The sequence below is a fragment of the Lolium perenne genome, chromosome 2 (assembly GCF_019359855.2).
Source record: "Lolium perenne isolate Kyuss_39 chromosome 2, Kyuss_2.0, whole genome shotgun sequence".
Lineage (NCBI taxonomy): Eukaryota > Viridiplantae > Streptophyta > Magnoliopsida > Poales > Poaceae > Lolium > Lolium perenne.
The window spans coordinates 291,106,112-291,126,837 of record NC_067245.2 but is presented as its reverse complement, the minus strand read 5'-3'; the positions used below and the strand labels follow the sequence as shown (position 1 = coordinate 291,126,837).

The following is a 20,726-nucleotide window of genomic DNA, read 5'->3' as shown; positions in this document are numbered from 1 at the left end:
GCCGCCTTCAGCCGGGGCCGGAGCCGGCGGGGCTGCTCCTAGGACTGGCCCTGGCAGGGCCGCGCCGCCGCGGCCGGAGCCGGCAGCAGGCCCACCGTGGTGGAGTTGGACGAGAGTCCGGAGGCGCCCTGTGCGCCGGAGACAACTGGGCCGGCTGGGCCATCCGCTGCGCCCGGAGCGACGCCGCCGCCGCGGTCGACGAGGGACGAGCCGACCAGGCAGGAGCCGGCGAGGGACGAGCCGGCGCGCACGGAGGGCGCCGACTCGCGCGCGCTGGTGAGGACGGAGGGCGCAGCGGGCCCGTCTGAGGGCCTTCACGTGGCCAAGGGTGCCCGGTTGGTGGCTGTGCCGTCTGCCTCCGACTCCAGCTTCGGCTCGGCAGGAACCATGGAGAGGGCATGGCATCAGGCGAACTCCTGCGAGGTACTCAGCCGGGAGGGGCAGCCTGGCACGGCGCCCATGAAGATGCTTTTCTCCGGCTATTGGGCCAGCCTCAAGACCAAGGCCGCCGAGACCCTTGCCCAGCTGGCGACGCTGGAGGATGCTGAGAAGGTGTGTTTTCTTTTCTTTTGCAATTTTCTTGTCCTGGTAGCCCTCCGAGACGTGGGCCGGCTGCCTGAAGCCAGTCCAGGTCTTGTCTAAGCAACTGATTCTTTCAGACGGTTGAGGAGCGGCGCACCTTCTTGTACAACCAGGTGGTGACCAGCTACCACAAGGCTAAGATCGAGCGAGCCGGCTTGGCTCGCGAGCTGGAGGCTGTCAAGGGTAAGCTCTATGCTTCTTTCGACTTGATGTCTTATTTCTTTTTTAATCTTGGTTGGCTGACATTTCTTTTCGGCCGCCTCGCAGTTGAGGCCGCCAAGGTCCCGCAGCTGGAGTCGGATCTCCGAGCTGCTCGCGCGCAGTGCGCCGAGAGCGAGGAGGCGGGCCGATCTGCCGCAGGCAAGCTCAAGCTGGCTGAGCAGGAGCTGACACGGCTGCGCCTGCTGGAGAAGAACCACATCACTGAGCTCGACTCCCTCAGGACGGCGGAGAAGGAGAAGGTGGATGATCTGAGCCGGCGGCTGTCGGAGGTGGAGAAGCAGCGGCTTGCGCTGCAGGAGGAGGTCACTGCCAAGTCCACGGAGCTGACGGCTACCGCCAAGCGTTGGACCGACGATTTCAGTGCGCTTGATCGCGGCTTGGCGGGTGAGTGCATCTTTATGTTCCTTCCCTTTGCCGGCTTTCGGCTGTCGACTGCCGACTTTCGTTGGTAGCCGGCAGCAGAAACTTCTTATTTCTTCGCTACCCTCATCTTCGGGCTGGCGGCAGTCGGTTCTTGCCGGCTGCCGCCAGGCTTTTCCTTTTGGTTTAGGACTTCGAAAATTTGCATTTTTCAGCTTATTTCGGCTTTGATGGTTTCTGACTTGCTTCTTCTTCTTGCAGCGGCCTTCCCGGAGACGCAGGACGCGGCTTTGGCAGCCGTTGGCGTCGCGCGCGACTCCAGGAGGCGGGAGACCGGCGAGGGCAGCTCGGAGTACTTCTCCATGGAGGACCACCTGGCGTCCATGGCTGCCCGCATCGAGCCCGTCACCAAGCTCGGCTGGGAGCTCCGGAAGGCGGCTGAAGAGCTGGTGCCCATGCTGTGGCCTGGGGAGGCGGCGCCGCAAGATATCTCCGGCCTCATCTCCGCGATGGAGCGGGCGCCGGACCGCTTCCTCGACTGGAAGGAGTCGGCCACGCGCGCCGGTGCCGACATGGCGCTGTCCTTCGTCCTCTCCTGGTACAACGAGGTGGACCTGGGGCAGCTTGAGTTCCGGCGAGCCGGCGTGGAGGACAAGCTCCCGGCTGAGCTTAAGGCCGCCCGCCTTGCTCGAGCCAGCACCATCGCCGGCTTCGTCGACAAGGCCCTCTTCGTCGCGGACCCGAACCCTCCTCCATCCGATGAAGAATACATGGATGATGAGGAGGCGGAAGACGTGCCTGAGGACGACCCGGCAGCCGGCTCCGCTGATGCCCCTCCGGCTTAGATTTCCTGCTTTTCAGTTGTTCTTTTGCCAAGACAGTTTATTAAATCCCCGGGATGCCGGGTGCAGATGTAAGACAATATTATCGCCTTTTAATTATGCCACACTTTAATGTGTTTGTTAACCAATTATGTGCCGAGTTGCTTTCTTTCGACTCGTTCGCTTTTTCCCATCCGCCCCACTCTTTGGCTGTGCCCTTGCCGGTCGTACGTCCGACTTGCGGTCCGTCGCCGGATCAAGAGCGGGCCGCTGGGTGAGGCCGATAGTATTTCAGCCGAACGGGCTGAATTTGGCAATCCGGCACTTATAGGAAAAGTTGCAAGTCAACTCGCTTTTACTCTTTCCCTTAGTCGTTTTTCGCGTGCCGGCTCCCTAGGCCTTACTCCCGCCAGCCGGACAGCCGGGTTGCGGTCTGTAGCTGGTCGGAAGCCGGCTGTCGGAAACCGGATCACGTTACTGAGCCGACCGCGTGAGAGGGTTCAAGCCAATCGGCGAAACAAGGTAAAGTATGCGAAAAACTTGTCGGAAACGGCGCTCTTGGCGCGAGCTTTTTCATAACTCACAAAGGGGATACAAGAGATACATACATTCCTGCTCTCATGCGTAAAATGGGCGGAGTAACCTGACATTCCAGGGACGTTTAGTCTCCTCGTCAGCCTTGTCCGGCTTGTTTTTCTTAGCCTCTTGGGCATCTATGAGATAGTAGGAATCATTGCCTACTGCCTTGCTCACGATGAAGGGACCCTCCCATGGGGATGACAGTTTATGCTGTCTGGCTGTCCGCTGGATCAGCCGGAGCACTAGGTCTCCTTCTCGGAATGCTAAGGGCTGGACCTTCCGGCTGTGATAGCGTCGGAGGCTTTGCTGGTAGATGGTAGATCTAGACTCAGCCAGCAGCCGGGCCTCTTCGACCAGGTCGACTCCATCTTCGCGAGCTTCTTTGGCTTCGGCTTCTGTGTAGAGCTTGATCCTTGGTGCGTCGTGCTCGATATCAGTCGGCAGGACGGCTTCGGCCCCGTATACGAGGAAAAATGGTGTGAAGCCGACTGAGCGATTTGTCGTTGTGCGCAGGCTCCACAGCACATTGGGCAATTCTTCAATCCAGCAGCCGGCTGTTCGCTCGAGCGGCTCCACCAGCCGGGGCCGGATGCCAGCTAGGACTAAGCCGTTAGCCTTTTCCACTTGTCCGTTGGACTCTGGGTGTGCCACAGAAGATAGGGCCATCCGGATTCCCATTTCCCCGCAATAGCGAGAGAAGATGCCTTGGGAGAAGTTGGTGCCGTTGTCGGTGATGATGGTGTGGGGGTAGCCGAATCTCACAATGATTTCCTTGAGGAATGTGACGGCTGTGGACCCGTCCAGTTTCTTGATTGGCTTGGCTTCGATCCACTTGGTGAATTTGTCAATCATCACCAAGAGATGTGTCATGCCGCCTCGCGCTGTTCTGAATGGGCCCACCATATCCAAGCCCCATACGGCAAATGGCCATGTGATGGGGATGGTTTTCAAGGCGGAAGCCGGCTGGTGTCTTTGCTTTGCGAAGCGCTGACAGCCGCTGCACTTCTTCACCAGATCTTCTGCGTCTCTGAGCGCAGTCGGCCAGTAAAAGCCATGCCGGAAGGCTTTGGCCACTATGGCTCTGGATGAGGCGTGATGTCCGCACTCTCCTTGATGGATTTCCCGTAGGAGTTCAATCCCTTCAGCCGGCTCGACGCACCGCTGGAACACCCCACTTACGCTGCGTTTGTACAGCTGGTGGTTGATGATGGTGTAGGCCTTGGCCCTTCTCTCAATCTGCCTGGCCTGGACTCTATCATCAGGCAGCACACCGTCGGTGAGGTAGGAGAGGAATTCTTGTGCCCATGAAGGTACGCATCTTATCTCGAATACGCTGATCAACAGGGCCTCCTGCGTGGGAGCTTCCGGATTCGACTGCATGGTCGCCGGGTCCGGCTTGCTAGCCGGCGGGTTCGGCTTGCTAGCCCCCGAGTTTGGCGATGAAGCCCCCGGGTTGGACTGAGAAGTCCCCGGGTTCGGCATGCTAGCCGGCGGGTTTGGCTTGTTAGCCCCCGACTTGGGCGATGAAGCCCCCGGGTTGGACTGAGCAGCCCCCGGGTCAGCCGGCACGAATATTGAATCCGAGTCCGGTGACGGTATGATGGACGGCTTCTTGAGAACCGCCAAGGCGACACCCGGCGGGATGGCTTGCCGGGTTGAGCCAATCTTGGATAAGGCATCAGCCGCCTCGTTGTTTGCTCGTGGCACGTGGTGGAATTCGCAGCCGTCGAAGAAGCCGGATAGCTGCTGGACATGGAAGCGGTACGAGGCCATATTGGCGTCCTTCGCGTCCCAGTCGCCAGATGCTTGCTGTATGACCAAGTCGGAGTCGCCGAAGCAAAGTATGCGACGCACGCCAATCTCCTTGGCCAGCTTCAGCCCATGAATGAGCGCTTCATATTCCGCCACATTGTTGGATGCGGCGAAGTGGATCTGCAGGACGTAGTCCAGCCGGTCTCCCTTGGGAGAGGTGATGACGATGCCGGCTCCCAAGCCGTTGCGCATCTTCGAGCCGTCGAAGTGCATCTTCCAATGTGTGGAATCCGGCACAGGCGGCAGGTACTGCATCTCAGCCCAGTCGACGAAGAAGTCCGCGAGGATCTGCGACTTGATGGCTGTGCGTGGCTCGTAGAGGATAGTGTGGGCGGCTAGCTCCAGGGCCCACTTGGCAACCCGGCCGTTGGCATCCTTGCTGCCGATGATTTCCGCCAAAGGCGCTGTGGCAACCACCCTGATGGGATGTTCTTGAAAGTAATGCTTGAGCTTCTTGGCCGCCATGTAGACGCCGTAGGTGACCTTCTGGTAGTGGGGGTAATTTTGCTTCGACTGGGAGAGCACTTCGCTAAGGTAATAGACTGGGCGCTGAACCAGCTGCTCCCTGTTTTCGGCTTCTCTGCGCTCCACCACCAGGACAACGCTAACCACCCGGTTGGTGGCTGCGATGTACAACAGCATCGGCTCCATTGAAGCCGGCGTTGCAAGGATTGGCGCGGTTGAGAGCACGCGCTTTAAGTCACGGAAGGCCTCATCCGCCTGCGGTGACCAGACGAACTTGTCCGCCTTCTTCATTAGTTGATACAGGGGCAGTGCCTTCTCCCCCAGCCGGCTGACGAAGCGGCTCAAGGAGGCCAGGCAGCCAGCAAACTTCTGGACGTCCTTGAGGCACTGCGGCAGTTCCATCTTCTCCAGGGCACTGATCTTGTCCGGGTTGGCTTCGATCCCTCGCTGAGAGACGAGGTAGCCAAGGAGCTGGCCAGACGGCACGCCGAATGTGCACTTGGCCGGGTTGAGCTTCATCCGGAATCTTCTCAGATTGGTGAAGGTTTCTCTCAGGTCGTCAAGGAGGGTAGGCATCTCCTTGGTTTTTACAACGACATCATCCACATATGCGTGAACATTTCTGCCGATTTGGTCCTGCAAACACTTTTGCATGCACCTTTGGTAGGTGGCGCCTGCGTTTTTCAAGCCGAATGGCATAGTCGTGTAGCAGTAAGCCCCGTACGGGGTAATGAACGAAGTCTTTATTTGATCAGCCGGATTCAAAGGAATCTGGTGGTAGCCTGAATAGGCGTCTAAGAAAGACAACAGTTCACAGCGGCATCGAGTCTATGACTTGATCTATGCGCGGCAGGGGGAAGGGGTCCTTCGGGCACGCCTTGTTCAGGCTGGTGTAGTCGATACACATGCGCCAGGAGCCGTTCTTCTTCAAAACCAGGACCGGGTTCGCCAACCAGTCCGGGTGCAGCACTTCCATGATGAAGCCGGCAGCTAGGAGCCGGGCGATTTCTTCACCGATGGCCTTCCTTCGTTCTTCGGCGAAGCGCCTGAGAGGCTGCTTCACCGGCTTGGCTTCAGGCCGGACGTGGAGGTGGTGCTCAGCCAACTCCCTCGGCACACCCGGCATGTCTCTTGGAGTCCATGCGAAGATGTCCCGATTCTCACGGAGGAAGCTGGTGAGCTCGCTTTCCTATTTCTTGTTCAAGCCGGCACCGATGGTGACGAACTTGTCCGGCTGCGCCGGGTCCAGGAGGATCTTCTTGGTGTGGTCGGCCGGCTGGAAGTGAGTCGTCCCAGCCGGGTTGCCTGCAACCGGCATGTCTGTCTGCGCGGCTTTGGCGAGGGCAACGGCGTTGTGGATGAGCTGCTTCTCGGTGGCGATGACCAGCGTCTGGGCCATCTTGGAGCTCTGCGTGGCGCAGTCCATGGAGCGGCGATAGTCGCCGGCTACGGTGATGACCCCCTTGGGGCCAGGCAGCTTCATCTTCAGGTACCCATAGTGGGGCACCGCCATGAACTTGGTCAGGGCCGGCCTGCCCAGGAGCGCGTGGTAGGGACTCACGAGGTCCACCACCTCGAACTCGATTCTTTCGGTGCGGAAGTGATCCGGCTGCCCGAACATCACCTCCAGCGTGATCCGGCCGATCGGCTGGCAGCAATGGCCTGGCACGATGCCGTGGAAGACGGTGGGGGTGGGGCGCAACTCGGCCTCCTGGATGCCCAGCTTGCGGGCGGTGTCGCGGTAGAGGATGTTGATGCTGCTGCCGCCGTCGATGAGGACGCGCGAAAAACGCACGCTGCGCCGGGTTGTGCCGATGGTGGGGTCAAGGACCATGGCGTAGCTGCCCGGCTTCGGCAGGACAGCCGGTGTGTCACGGCGATCGAAAGTGATGGCCTGCTCTGACCAGTTTAGGTACTGGGGGACCGGCGGTATGACCGCGTTGACCTCGAGGGAACGGCGCTCTTGGCTCGTCCTGTCCTCGGGCTCGGAGGTGAAGATGATGTAGGTGGCGTCTTCGGCCAGATATCGGCCGCCATGGTGCACTTGGTTAGCCTCGTGGTGCTCGAGGTTGGCGTTCTCTGCGCCGGCTGGGCCACCCGGCCCGCCGGCTGGTGGAGGCGGGGGTGGAGGCGGTAGAGGTTCACCGCTTGTCAGCCGCTTCATGAAGTGGCAGTCGCGGGTGGTGTGGTTGGAGGGGTTCTTGCCGCTGTGGTACTTGCACGGCGAGTCGAGCATTTGCTCAAAGGTGTACTTCGGCTTCCACTGCCGGTCTTGCTTCTGGCGGCGGCTGCCGCCTGCCGCGTTGTCTGCCACGGCGGCTACGTGGGCGGAGCCGTACCGGCGGTCCGGCTGGTCGCTGTGACGCTTGCCGCGGTAGTTGTCCCGCCGGCTGCCATGCGAACCGCCCTCGGCCGGCTTGTGCTCAGCCGGCCTGTTGTTGTCCCGCCTTGCTGGAGCCGGTGAAATATCAGCCGGCGCCTTGCCGGCTTCCTCTGCCAGCGCGTACTTGTCGGCGATGGCCATCAAGGCGGCCATCGACTTGGGGTCACTGCGGCGCAACTTGTGCCACAGCATGGTGTTGGGCCGACAGCCTCCCATGAAGAAGCTGATGGCCTGGATCTCGTGCACGCCCTCGCAGGAGTTGCGCATTTCGCACCAACGCGTCAGGTACGCGCGATCCGTCTCGTCGGGGCCCTGCTTGCACATCTCGAGCTGCTGGGGGCGACCCGGCCGGCGATAGGTGCCGGTGAAGTTGCTGATGAAGGCCGCTTCGAAGTCGAGCCAGCCGTTTATGCTGCCGGCTGGCAGGTTGTTGAGCCATGTGCGGGCGGAGCCGACCAGCATCAGGGGGGAGTAGCGCACGGCCCAGCGCTTGTTGCCTTTGGCGATGCCGACTGCGGTGGAGTAGTCCTGCAGCCAGTCCTCCGGCTTGGCGGTGCCGTCGTACTTGGGGGTGTCGCGGGGGAGCGTGAAGCCTTCGAGTGTGGGCTCGTTGGCGATGCGGGGCCCGAAGCACTTTGGGCCGGCTGGAGCTTCTTCTTCCGCAATGCGGGATTCGACCAGCCGGTCGAGGCGATCTCGGGCGTCGGCGGGCTCGATGCGCGGGCCCAGCCGGGAGTGTGCCGGCTGGCGCGCGCCGCTTGCTTCTGGAGCCGCTCGGTGATGACGGCGGGGCTCGGAGTCTTGCTCCTGGTTCCGGCTTGGAGGGGGCCGGCTGCGGCCGCTGCCGCTCGGCTGGTGGCTTGGCCGGCCCGAGCTGTGCGTGGCCCGGGAGTCATGGCGCCGGCTTGGTCCTGGGGAGGCGGACTCGGCCGTGTCCCTGGCGCCTTCCCTGTCGTTGCCTGCAGCTCCACGAGCGTGAGAAGCTCTGGGGGCATTGACATACCTGGGGTCGGCGATCTGCCTGTTGGCTGCGTTAAGCAGCTCAGTCACCCGCCTGGTCTGACGGCGTAACTCTTCGCCTTCAAGGCGGTTCAGCTCTTCTGCGGCGGCTTCTGCCGCGCGCATGTTCTTGTCGGGCGTGTTGTAGACGGGGAGCTCCATGGACGGAGCCGGCGAAGGAGCGCCGTCGCGGGCGATCTCAGCGCCAAGGTCGCGGCCCCTGCGGCGGATATGGCCGGCTCGGCTTGGCTCGTCGCCGCCTGGAGTGAGGCCGTGGGCGCGGTTGTACTCGCGCTGGGTGATCTCCATCTGGCGCTTAGCAGCAGCCAGTTCTTCGGTTTGCTTGAGGAGGAGCTGGCGGTGCGCCTCCAAGTCCGCCTCGACGGCGGTGGGATCTCCGCCAGGCGTGAGCGGGGTGCTCAGTTTTGCCCGGACTGCATCCAGCCGGGACGGTGGTGGTGGCGCTTTCGGGCCCGAGCCGGAGGCGTTGGGGTCGATGTTGCGCTCCAAGCCGGGGCCGCGGGTGCGCGGGTTCTTCTCGGGGAGCTCCTCGCCAGCCATCATGACTTGCACGACGGCGGGGCTGGCGGGAGCGCTGCTGCCGGCTCGCGGAGGAGGGCTAGCGCAGCGCAGCACCTGCCGCGGGTAGCGCGGCGGTGCGACGGTGGCGACGTAAACGTCGAAGCCGCCGAAGGAGATGACGCTGCCGCCGGCCGGGAAGGGCCGGTCAGCGAAGCAGCCAGCGTTGTCGCTGACGCAGTTGAGGGAGCCGAATCTCCAGATCAAGCCTGAAGCGACTCGCTCGCCGGTGGTGATGGTGAGGCCCGTCCGGATGAAGACACCGGCCGAGGATGCTGAAGGCCCCACGGTGGGCGCCAAATGTCGTGGTATCGTCACGGCATATGCCATAGGGTGGCTAATCGAAGTGGTTCCTGAGGGATCTCACGGCGGTATCCGGAAGCGGGTATGGGCACGAGCGACACGGCGACGTACCCAGGTTCGAGGCCCTCCGGTGGAGGTAAAACCTCTACTCCTGCTATGAGTGTATATGATGATCACACAGTACAGTGGTGCTCCTAGAGCTATGTCCGGCTGGCCCTGAGAGGCTAAGGAAGACGATGGTCTCTCTCACAGGGCAGCTCTGTAGGTAGGTGAAAGCAATAAATGATCGATCCCCTGCACGAGAGGGGGTAGTGCGGCTTATATAGGCACCGGCACTTTACATATAAGACCCTATAGTTTACTGGCCGGCTGGGCCGGCTTCGGCTTCCGCTCCTTCCCGAGGCGGTGACGTCAGGAGTGGTTGAGGCATCGTGGCCTGTCCCATCCGGCTGCCACGGTCAGCGGTATGGAGGAGGTGTCCCTGTCGCCGTCAGCCACTGTAGCCAGTACGGATCGTCGTAAGCCCTGACGGCCTGTCCATCGCGCGGCACTATTGCTCCACAGTGCCCCGTGCTTTACGGAAGATGGAGTCAGCGTGGACTTTAGGAACCCGGATCACCAACCCGGTTCCTTCCAGTGCAAGACTCGCCAGCCTCGAGTCGGTCTGAGGTGCAAACCCCAGTCGGATATGGCTTGTAGAAGCCGGCCCAGCTACAGCATTGGTGGCCGTAGCCAGGCCGACTAGGACCTAGAGCCAGCCGGCTTCCGGACCAGCCGGCCACGGCGCCAGCCGGCTGCTCCTCAGCCGGCCTTTGCCGCGAGCCGGCCAGCGGCCTTCCGGCTGCTCCGCGTCCATTGCCCTATCCGGGGTCTTCCCCCCGACAGAACTTTAGCAATAGGGGTGATCCTACAATGAATATTGGGTGAGTGCAACAAGTAAAGGAATCAACAAGATAATGAGAGTAAGGAGCGAGACAACCGGGGGCGCGAGGCGAGTCGAGGTTTGTTTCCCACAGTTCCTTCCACTAAAGGAAGTACATCTGCGTTGAGGAGGTGCTAGTCTCACACAGGAGACTAGGCGGCCACACCACGAAGGAAGGCCTCACCTTCTTCCTCGAGAGAGCTCCACGGAGGTGCTCTCCCTCTTCCACTAAGGCACCGATCGAGGCGGTGATTCCTTCACAAGGTTGGGGCGAGCTCCACACACAAGGATGCTCCCAACACCCTATGGATCTAGTACAACACCAAGCTAGACTCCATAGCTGCACATCACCAATGCTCCACCATAGGAACCCATCACCAATGCTCCACCAAAGGAACTCTTCCAATGCTCCACCAAAGGAACTCTCCAATGCTCCACCAAAGGAACTCTCCAATGCTCCACCAAAGGAACTCTTCTCCAAGATCCACCAAAGGAACCCTACCACCAAGATCCACTAAGGAATAGCTAGTATTGGTGAAATCTCTCTAGGTAGAACTATAGATCGGGGTCTCCTCCACCTATCCTCAAAGTTTGGGAGTGATTGGTTGGATGGGGGTGGAGATCCTCAAGAATTAAGCTCAGCAACAATGGAGGAAAGAGAAGGGGAAGAGATAAAATCGTGTTGGGGAAGAAGGAGCCCTTAAATAGGCTCCTCCAAATCCAACCGTTATGTCCAGATTTAGCCTAAGCGGTACTACCGCTTTGGGGTAAGCGGTACTACCGCTCTGAGTTCGAAATCCACCCAGATCTGGTCAAAGGACGCAGAGCGGTACTACCGCACGAGGTACCGCTTGAGGTACCGCGATAGGGTCCAGACCTTACTGGATCCAAAGCGGTACCAGAGCGGTACCAGGGCGGTACGACCGTATCTCGTTACGGTACCTAAGCGGTACCTGGAGCGGTACTACCGCTCGTGAGCGGTACTACCACCCCAGGTACTGCAGGGGTACCGCAGCGTGTTCTGGGGGACGAATTCAGCTCAGACTCAGAGCGGTACCAAGGGCGGTACCTATAGGGGTAGCGGTACTACCGCTACAGGTACCGGTAGTACCGGCCTGGCTAAATCTGGTTTTCTTCCCCTTTTCTCTCCAACAATGTTACCTCGCTAAACACACACAAAACCGGAAAGCCTATCAAGTACTCTACAGTCTTCCGATCTTGACGCGTCCTGCGAGGTCACCGTGCACTTGCAAATCTAACAACGAAACTCAAGGCACACGGTGAGATACTCAAGTGTTGTCATCAAACACACAAAACTTGGGGTATGAATTTTGCTCTTACAATCTCCCCCTTTTTGGTGTTTGATGACAACACAAGAGTTGACAATAACATATGATATTATGATGAGATCATTAGATTTGCAAAAACTCGACGGAGCTCCCCCTACGCATGTGCATATCATGAATATGTATTTGAATACAAATACACATGTCATAGAGACATTACTCCCCCTAGTTTTTACAAACCAAGCACATATGCAACATAGATAGATGACATGTTTAAGTAGCATATGCACAATATGGAGGCAACATAGGATCATGCATGGAGATTTGGGTGAAGTTATCATACCATAGCCTTGAGAATACCCAAACTCACAATAAGATGCCTCCATAGCGTTGTTGATGTAGCCATAAGACAAGATAAGCAACTAGAACCAAACGGCTACAAACAACAAAGGTCCCCATCCACCTAGGAACTTCTCCCCCTTTGGCATCGGAACACCAAAAAGGAGGGAAACAAAACTAGAGAGATGGAGAAAAAGAACATACAACCAAGCTTGCAAAAAACACGAGAGAACAAGCTTGAAGGAGGTTCCCAAAAACAAGAAGAAGAAAGCAAAGAAGAAAAACAAAACAAGGTCACGAAGAACCGAAAAACCTCAAAGAGGGGTTGTTGGTGGCCGAAGCCACCGTGTAAGAGTATAGTAGTTGTGAGGTCGCGTAGATGTATCTAGGACTCACGGACTACAACTCAACATGAAGCTCATAAGTCACTTAGTTGACAAATAGCAAATGTTTTGGATTTCATTATGCATTATGGGGGGAGTGATAGCTCAATGGATTTAAACCGCACTCCCCCTATGTTCATGCGTGCCTTTCATCTAGACATGACGGTAAGATTGGTATGTGGGCACGACGGTCAAGCAAAGTTCGATGGATCAATGATATTTAGCTCATGCCTCAACTCAATAAAGCGTTTCTCATCCAAGGGCTTTGTGAAGATGTCCGCCAATTGCTCCTTGGTGCCAATATAGGATAGTACAATATCTCCACGAGCAATGTGGTCCCGGATGAAGTGGTTCCGTATCTCAATGTGCTTCGTCTTGCCATGAAGAACCGGATTGTAGGCGATCTTGATTGCGCTCTCATTGTCACACAAAAGAGGCACCTTGCTATACTCGAGTCCATAATCCAGCAAGGTTTGCCTCATCCATAAGATTTGAGCACAACTACTTGCCGCGGCAATATATTCGGCTTCCGCGGTGGAGACGGAGACACAATTTTGCTTCTTTGAGGACCAACACACCAAAGATCTTCCAAGAAAGTGACATGCTCCAGAGGTAGACTTCCTATCAATCTTGTCGCCCGCCCAATCGGAGTCGGTGAAACCAACCAAAGCAAAGTCCGTGTCCCTTGGGTACCATAGTCCAAAGTGTGGGGTATCAACTAAATATCGAAGGATCCTTTTGACCGCCACAAGGTGGCTTTCCTTCGGACTCGCTTGAAACCGTGCACACATACCAATGCTCAACATTATATCCTGGCGAGAGGCACACAGGTAAAGAAGCGAACCTATCATCGAACGGTAGAGCTTGGTATCCACCGCCTTGCCGGCCTCATCAAGAGTGAGTTGACACTTGAGTTGCATTGGAGTTCCAATTCCCTTGGCATCTTTCATATCAAAGCGCTTGAGCATGTCTTGGAGATACTTTGCTTGATTGATGAAGGTGCCTTGTCACATTTGCTTGATCTTGAACCCAAGAAAGTACTTGAGTTCACCCATCATCGACATCTCAAACCTATTTGTCATCAACATAGCAAACTCATCATTGAATTTTGTGTTAGTCGAGCCAAATATGATGTCATCTACATAGAGTTGGCATACGAAAAGCTCCCCATTAACCTTCTTAGTAAAAAGAGTGGGATCGATTTTCCCCACTTCGAAACCACGGTCTTCAAGCAACTCCTTTAGATGCTCATACCAAGCTCTAGGAGCTTGTTTGAGTCCATATAGGGCCTTTTTAAGCTTGAAGACATGGTTCGGGAAATGGGGGTCCTCGAACCCCGGGGGGGTGCTTCACATATACTTCCTCAAGTAGAGGGCCATTAAGAAAAGCGCTCTTAACATCCATTTGTTGCAACTTAAAGCCATGATGAGAGGCAAAGGCCAAAAGGATACGGATGGACTCAAGCCTTGCAACGGGTGCAAAAGTTTCACCAAAGTCCACGCCTTCAATTTGAGAATAGCCTTGTGCCACCAATCTTGCTTTGTTGTGGATGACCGTGCCACTTTCATCTTGCTTGTTCTTGAAGATCCACTTGGTGCCGATAACATTGCAGCAATGATCGGGTCGCTTCATGAGAGTCCATACATCATTCCTCTTGAAGTTGTTGAGTTCCTCTTGCATTGCATTCAACCAATCGGGATCGTTGAGAGCATCACCAACTTTGAGTGGTTCCACCCTAGAGACAAAGGCATGGTGTGCACAAAAGTTTGCAAGTTGCCTCCGAGTGGTGACATTTCTCTTTAGATCACCAATGATGTTTTGCAAGGAATGAGACTTGAGACGCAAATGTCTTGTAGTAGGGTCTTCACGGCGAGTGTCGGCTAAAGGAGATGGTTCTTGTGAGTCCTCTTGGCCTTCATCACGGTTTAGGTCCTCGCCTTGACCTCCATTGTCGTTGAAAGAGGCAACTTTGTCATGAGATCCGGACGGCTCGGGGGTATAGGGAATATTATTTTCCATGAAGATTGTCCCCGAACCACTCGGAGAAGAACTTGAAGCTTGACCTTGGTCACTTGATGTTGAGTGTTGTGGTAGATCAGCTTGCGGTGTATGTTGTTCTTGAGCTTGTTGAGGTGAACTTGGACTTGATTGTTGTTGTAGATGTCGAGGTTGATCTTGAGGTTGGGGTTGAACTTGAGGTTGTTGTAGAGGTTGACTTGCATTTGTTAGATCAACGGAAGAAGCTTGGCCTTGTGGTGTAGATGGCTCCACTTGGGTGGAACTTGGTCCTTCCCCGGTACACATAGAAGGTAGCTTTTGAGGTAGGCGAATGCCAACAACCATCCTTCCTATGGTATCCGGGGGAATTGCATCTCCTTTCTCACAAGAAGCACTTCGCTCCTCCAAAGATCTATCATCTTCATCGAACATCACATCACAAGATTCTACAACCCGTCCACTTGACTTGTTGAAGACTCTATAGGCGTGAGAATCCGTAGCATAGCCAACGAAAATTCCTTCTTGAGCTCTTGAATCAAACTTGGATAGGCATGTGTCCTTGACAAGTATGTAGCATTTGCATCCGAAGACCTTGAAGTATAACACATTAGGCTTGTTGCCGGTGAGGATCTCATACGGTGTCTTCTCAAGACCTTTGCGAAAGTAGAGGCGATTAGTAGCATGGCATGCGGTAGAGATAGCTTCCGCCCAAAAACTGTAGTTGGACTTGTATTCCATCATCATGGTTCGAGCGGCTTCGATCAAGGTTCGATTCTTCCTTTCGGCGACCCCATTTTGTTGGGGAGTATATGGTGTGGAGTATTGGTGTTGGATTCCTTTGTCGCCGAGGAAGTCATCCAATGTGTAGTTCTTGAACTCCGTTCCATTGTCGCTCCTTATTGCGAGGATCTTGTTGTCGTACTTGCGTTGAACTTGGTTGGCAAACTCCATCATGGTCCGTTGAGTCTCACTCTTGAACTTGAAGAAGAATACCCAACAATAGCGTGAATAGTCATCAACGATGACGAGGTAATACTTCTTTCCTCCAATACTTTCATGAGATGGTGGACCAAAGAGATCAACATGTAGGAGCTCCAAGCATCTTGTGGTAGAGATGATAGTCTTGGCCTTGTGAGGAGCTCCATGCATTTTTCCTTGTACGCAAGCCCTACAAACACGATCCTTGCAAAAAGAGACATCTTCTTTTAGTCCGAGAATGTGGCCACCCTTGTGAAGACTTTGCAAAGTCCTCATGTTGACATGGGCTAGTCGGCGATGCCATAACCAACCCTTGTCACCTTTGGCGAATAGGCAAAGAGCGGAAGACGTTGTCTTTCCGGAGAAGTCGACAACATACAAACCGTTCTCTACATATCCAACAAAAGCTACATTGAGTGTCTTGCTCCACAAGAGGACCACCATATGTTCATCAAAGAATGTGCATAAACCCATACGAGCTATTTGATGAACGGAGAGTAAGTTATAACCAAGGGTCTCGACAAGGAGGACATTCACAAGTGAGATGTCGGGTGTTACCACCACCTTGCCAAGACCCAATACCTTAGAGCACGTGTTGTCGCCATATGAAACGGTAGAGAGAGAAGGCACGAGGTCGACAACAATATCCTTGCTTCCGGTCATATGACTTGTGGCTCCACTATCAACCACCCATTTAGCGCCACCGGAAGCATAGTCCTACAAGGAATCAAGTCTTGGATTTAGGTACCCATTTTTCAATGGGTCCTATCATGTTAGTAACAAGGGGTTTGGGAACCCAAATATTCCAATCAACATTGTCCTTTTGAGGACCAATAAAGCGAGCATGAATATGTCCATAGTAATCAACAAAGAGAACATGAGAAGGGTTGTTAGAGCCGGCGAAACCCGTCGAGGCGGAGTTGGGTACTCCATCCCTTCTTGAGCTAGCATTGCTCCCTTCAAGGTTGATTTCCATGTTCTCCTTGTCCTTCTTCTTCTTGGTCCTCCTCTTCCTCTTTCTCTTTGGCTTGGTAGCCACTCCTCCTTCATTGCACGAGCCCTCTTTGGCTCCATCTTTAGCTTCAATGATTCCTTCCAAGTACTTGGCTTGAACTTGGAGTCTATCAACCTTGGCCTTCAAGCGATTGACTTCATCTTCATGCTCCGGGTGTGGATGGCAAATATCAAATACTTGGACCTCCTTTGCCTTGTTCACCCGGAAGTGTTCCATCAAAGCTTCTTCTTGGAGAGTGTTCAACTTCATGAGCAAGCGCTTTTCATCTTCCATCTTGGCAATGTCGCTTTCATGAGTGCAACATGCACAGTCCTTGCTCAAAGGAAAGTACTCCTTCAAGGTTTCTTCTTGCATGGAGTTGACCTCCATGAGTTTGGCTTCCCTTCTCTTCAAGGCGGCAATTTCCTCCTCATGGTCACAACACGTATCCTTCTCCTTGCTCATGCGAAGACACTCCACCAACGACTCTTCTTGCTTGCTACTCAAAGTCAATAGCTTGGCCTTGGTGATCTCAAGAGCGGAAATTTCTTCTTTATGGTTGCAACATGAGGTCTTCTCTTTGAACAAGCGGTAATATTCATCCAAGGCTTCTTCTTGAAGAGCATTGACTTCCAAGAGAAGAGCATTGTGTCTTCTCAAGGAAGTGACTTGATCCACAAGCTCATCATGGCAAGAATTGGGGTCTTCATCATCTTTCTCTTTGTTTGCTTCCTCGAGCGAAAGCATCTTCTTCTTGAGGTCACCCACCAACTCAAGAGCATGGTCTCGATCCTTGGTGAGACGTGAAACAATAGCTTCATTCTTGTCTTCAAGAACGATGACACTAGCTTCAAGAGACATGCGAAGATTCCGTTCATCAACCAGCTCCTCCTCGAGATCGGCAAGCTCAAAGGCCGCTTCCCTTTCCAACTTCTCCCTCTTCTCGATAAGATCTTGTGCCGCACCAAGTTGGGCTAAGAGAGCCCCAACATGAATCTTGGTATCCCCCTTCATGTTAGTGAGAAAAGAATCCAAGGAATCCAAACCCATAATCTCACGTTTAACGGTGAGACTAGTGGCATCATCAATATATAAGGCATTAGTAGAAGATGATGGTTTGGAAGGAGATTTTACCTCCGTGGATACCTTTGCCATAAGGCACCGAGCATTGTTGGTGACGAGGTTCTCATTAGGAGAGTCGAAGAGAGAGTTGGAGGGAGTGGAAATGGCGATGGTGGCCACTCCCTCTTCTTCCTTGTTGGAGCGCTTGTCCTCATGCTCCCCATCTTCATCAGAGGTGTACTCATCACGAATGATGAAGGCTCTAGGCTTCTTGTTGGAGGAGACCTTGTCGTCATCCGACCTTGGGGAGAACTTGGAGAATCCTTTGGAGTGTGGCTTGTATCTATCCTTTGGGATAAGCTTTCCACCATGATCTTCTCTTCTCTCAAACATACAATCCGCGACAAAATGATTCTTGTCACCGCAATTGTAGCATGTTCTTCCCTTTGTCCGTTCTCTTGGGATCTTGGAGAAACTTCTTGGAGAATCACGTGATCTTCTTGGTCTTGTGTTTTGGGACATGTTTCCATCCCAAAACTTCTTGGCGGCGAGAGCCATGTGCTCATGGTAATTGACCTTGAGTTCATCCGACCCCCACTCAACGGGATCCTCATCGCTTTCACTAGCTTCATGGACCTTCATCTTCAATGCAAGGTTGGGCTTGCGGGAGTTGTGGGCGCGAGCAACGAGATCCTCCGCATTCTTCTTGGAGATGTCCAAAGCGATGACTTCCCTAAGGACTTCATCGGATGTCATAGCACGGAAAGAGGCATTTTGGCGGATGGTCGTCAGCTTCACTTCCTCATAAGGGAGGAGAGCGTTGTAGAACTTGCGCTTGATCCAATGGTCATCCATGAACGTTGCTCCAAGATCTTGCATTTGCACGGCAAGAGCAATGAGGCGTCGATACATTTCTTCGGGGGTCTCTCCTTCAACCATGACGAAGTTGTCGGCCATGTTGTTCACTTCATCAAAGCGGGAGATTTGGATGCTTGCATTGCCGAGGAAGAGCTTCTCAAGTTTGTCCCATGCTTCCTTGGCGGTCTTGAGCGAGCGGATATGAGCGCGGTCCTTGGGGGTGATGGCCATATGAATCATGTTGATGGCGGTGGCGTTGAGTTGGTCATCCACCACATCTCTCCTTGTCAATTTCTTGGGATCTCTTGGTGAATAGCCCTCCTCAATGATACGCCAAAGCTCGGTAGAAGCGCTGCGCACATGTGAACGCATTAGGAATTGCCAATTCTCAAAGTTGTTTGACTCAAGAGATGGTGGTGAACCATGCGACAAGATATGCGGCATCGGTATCGGAACGTTGATGGTGTAATCATTTGGTGGTGGCACCTCATGATAACTCCCTTGTCGTTCTGATACCGGTGTGTCATCATCCTTCCCTTTAGTTGAAGTGCCGGTATCCCCAAGCCCTTCCTTTTGTGGATCTTTTGTCGCTTCCGCCACAAAATCCACAAGAGGAAGGGTGTTAGCTTTTGGTGGCGGATCCTCGGCACTTGCTTTTGGTGGAGGGTTTTGTTTTTGGGCAACCAACTCCATCATCATCGCCTTCATTTGGGCAACGATGGATGACTCCAATTTCTTGAGGTCATCCAACGTAGCCGTCGTGGAATCGATGGGCGATGATGGAGCGGGTGGCACAAGGGAAGGTGACCCATTCTTATCCGCCTCTTGTTCGGCCATTTCTTAGGCGGTAAAGCCCGAGCAAGAAAACCTTGCTCTGATACCACTTGAATGGATCGTAGCGAACAAGAGGGGGGGTGAATGGCGCTTCGGCAAGTTTTAGTCTTTTCCAATTTTTATGCAACGGAAGGTAAAGGTGTGAACTTTAGCAATAGGGGTGATCCTACAATGAATATTGGGCGAGTGCAACAAGTAAAGGAATCAACAAGATAATGAGAGTAAGGAGCGAGACAACCGGGGGCACGAGGCGAGTCGAGGTTTGTTTCCCGCAGTTCCTTCCACTAAAGGAAGTACGTCTGCGTTGAGGAGGTGCTAGTCTCACACAAGATACTAGGTGGCCACACCACGAAGGAAGGCCTCACCTTCTTCCTCGAGAGAGCTCCACGGAGGTGCTCTCCCTCATCCACTAAGGCACCGGTCGAGGCGGTGATTCCTTCACAAGGTTGGGGCGAGCTCCACACACAAGGATGCTCCCAACACCCTATGGATCTAGTACAACACCAAGCTAGACTCCATAGCTGCACATCACCAATGCTCCACCATAGGAACCCATCACCAATGCTCCACCAAAGGAACTCTTCCAATGCTCCACCAAAGGAACTCTCCAATGCTCCACCAAAGGAACTCTCCAATGCTCCACCAAAGGAACTCTTCTCCAAGATCCACCAAAGGAACCCTACCACCAAGATCCACTAAGGAATAGCTAGTATTGGTGAAATCTCTCTAGGTAGAACTATAGATCGGGGTCTCCTCCACCTATCCTCAAAGTTTGGGAGTGATTGGTTGGATGGGGGTGGAGATCCTCAAGAATTAAGCTCAGCAACAATGGAGGAAAGAGAAGGGGAAGAGATAAAATCGTGTTGGGGAAGAAGGAGCCCTTAAATAGGCTCCTCCAAATCCAACCGTTATGTCCAGATTTGACCTAAGCGGTACTACCGCTTTGGGGTAAGCGGTACTACCGCTCTGAGTTCGAAATCCACCCAGATCTGGTCAAAGGACGCAGAGCGGTACTACCGCACGAGGTACCGCTTGAGGTACCACGATAGGGTCCAGACCTTACTGGATCCAAAGCGGTACCAGAGCGGTACCAGGGCGGTACGACCGTATCTCGTTACGGTACCTAAGCGGTACCTGGAGTGGTACTACCGCTCGTGAGCGGTACTACCGCTCCAGGTACTGCAGGGGTACCGCAGCGTGTTCTGGGGGACGAATTCATCTCAGACTCAGAGCGGTACCAAGGGCGGTACCTATAGGGGTAGCGGTACTACCGCTACAGGTACCGGTAGTACCGGCCTGGCTAAATCTGGTTTTCTTCCCTTTTTCTCTCCAACAATGTTACCTCGCTAAACACACACAAAACCGGAAAGCCTATCAAGTACTCTACAGTCTTCCGATCTTGACGCGTCCGGCGAGGCCACCGTGTACTTGCAAATCTAACAATGAAACTCAAGGCACACGGTGAGATACTCAAGTGTTGTCATCAAACACACAAAACTTGGGGTATGAATTTTGCTCTTACACTGATATTCTGATTTCGGCAGCCATGAATTATCTCAGGACTGCATGATGCCGTATGTTAGCTGTGATCTGCTACTGACCATTTGATCTTTCTGTTGGCAGGGTGAAAAGAACTGGAACGCAATAAGGATGAAGAAGGGCTACTAGGCCAGTTTTTTCTAGATGCTAACGTGAAATGTGTACTTACACATTGCTGCTAGCTACTAGATTTGCTGGATTGCTTTGTCAATGATCCCTGAAAATGTACGGCTGGTAACATGTACTACATCTGAGGCCTCGTTTGGTTACAGGCTTTCCCCAGGGGTTCCCCTAGTTTTCCCGGGCCGAATAATCCCCGGGCTGAATTGTCCCGGGACAGCCCACCGGATCGTTTGGACGCCCGCGAGCCAACTATTTCGCGTCCAATCCGCATCGAACCCGGGGATAGGGTTCCACGAGTGAAGAGG

The 20,726-nt window shown here is 54.5% G+C and overlaps 1 protein-coding gene across 1 annotated transcript; it reads left to right on the top strand.

Moving 5' to 3' along the window:
* Positions 1-380: 380 nt before the first annotated feature.
* On the top strand, positions 381-20,427 carry LOC127330686 (uncharacterized). Its single transcript, XM_071825710.1, has 5 exons — positions 381-552; positions 660-765; positions 850-942; positions 20,320-20,333; positions 20,383-20,427. The coding sequence occupies exons 1-5, from the start codon at positions 388-390 to the stop codon at positions 20,425-20,427; spliced, it is 423 nt and encodes a 140-aa protein (XP_071681811.1). The 5' UTR covers positions 381-387.
* Positions 20,428-20,726: the final 299 nt, after the last annotated feature.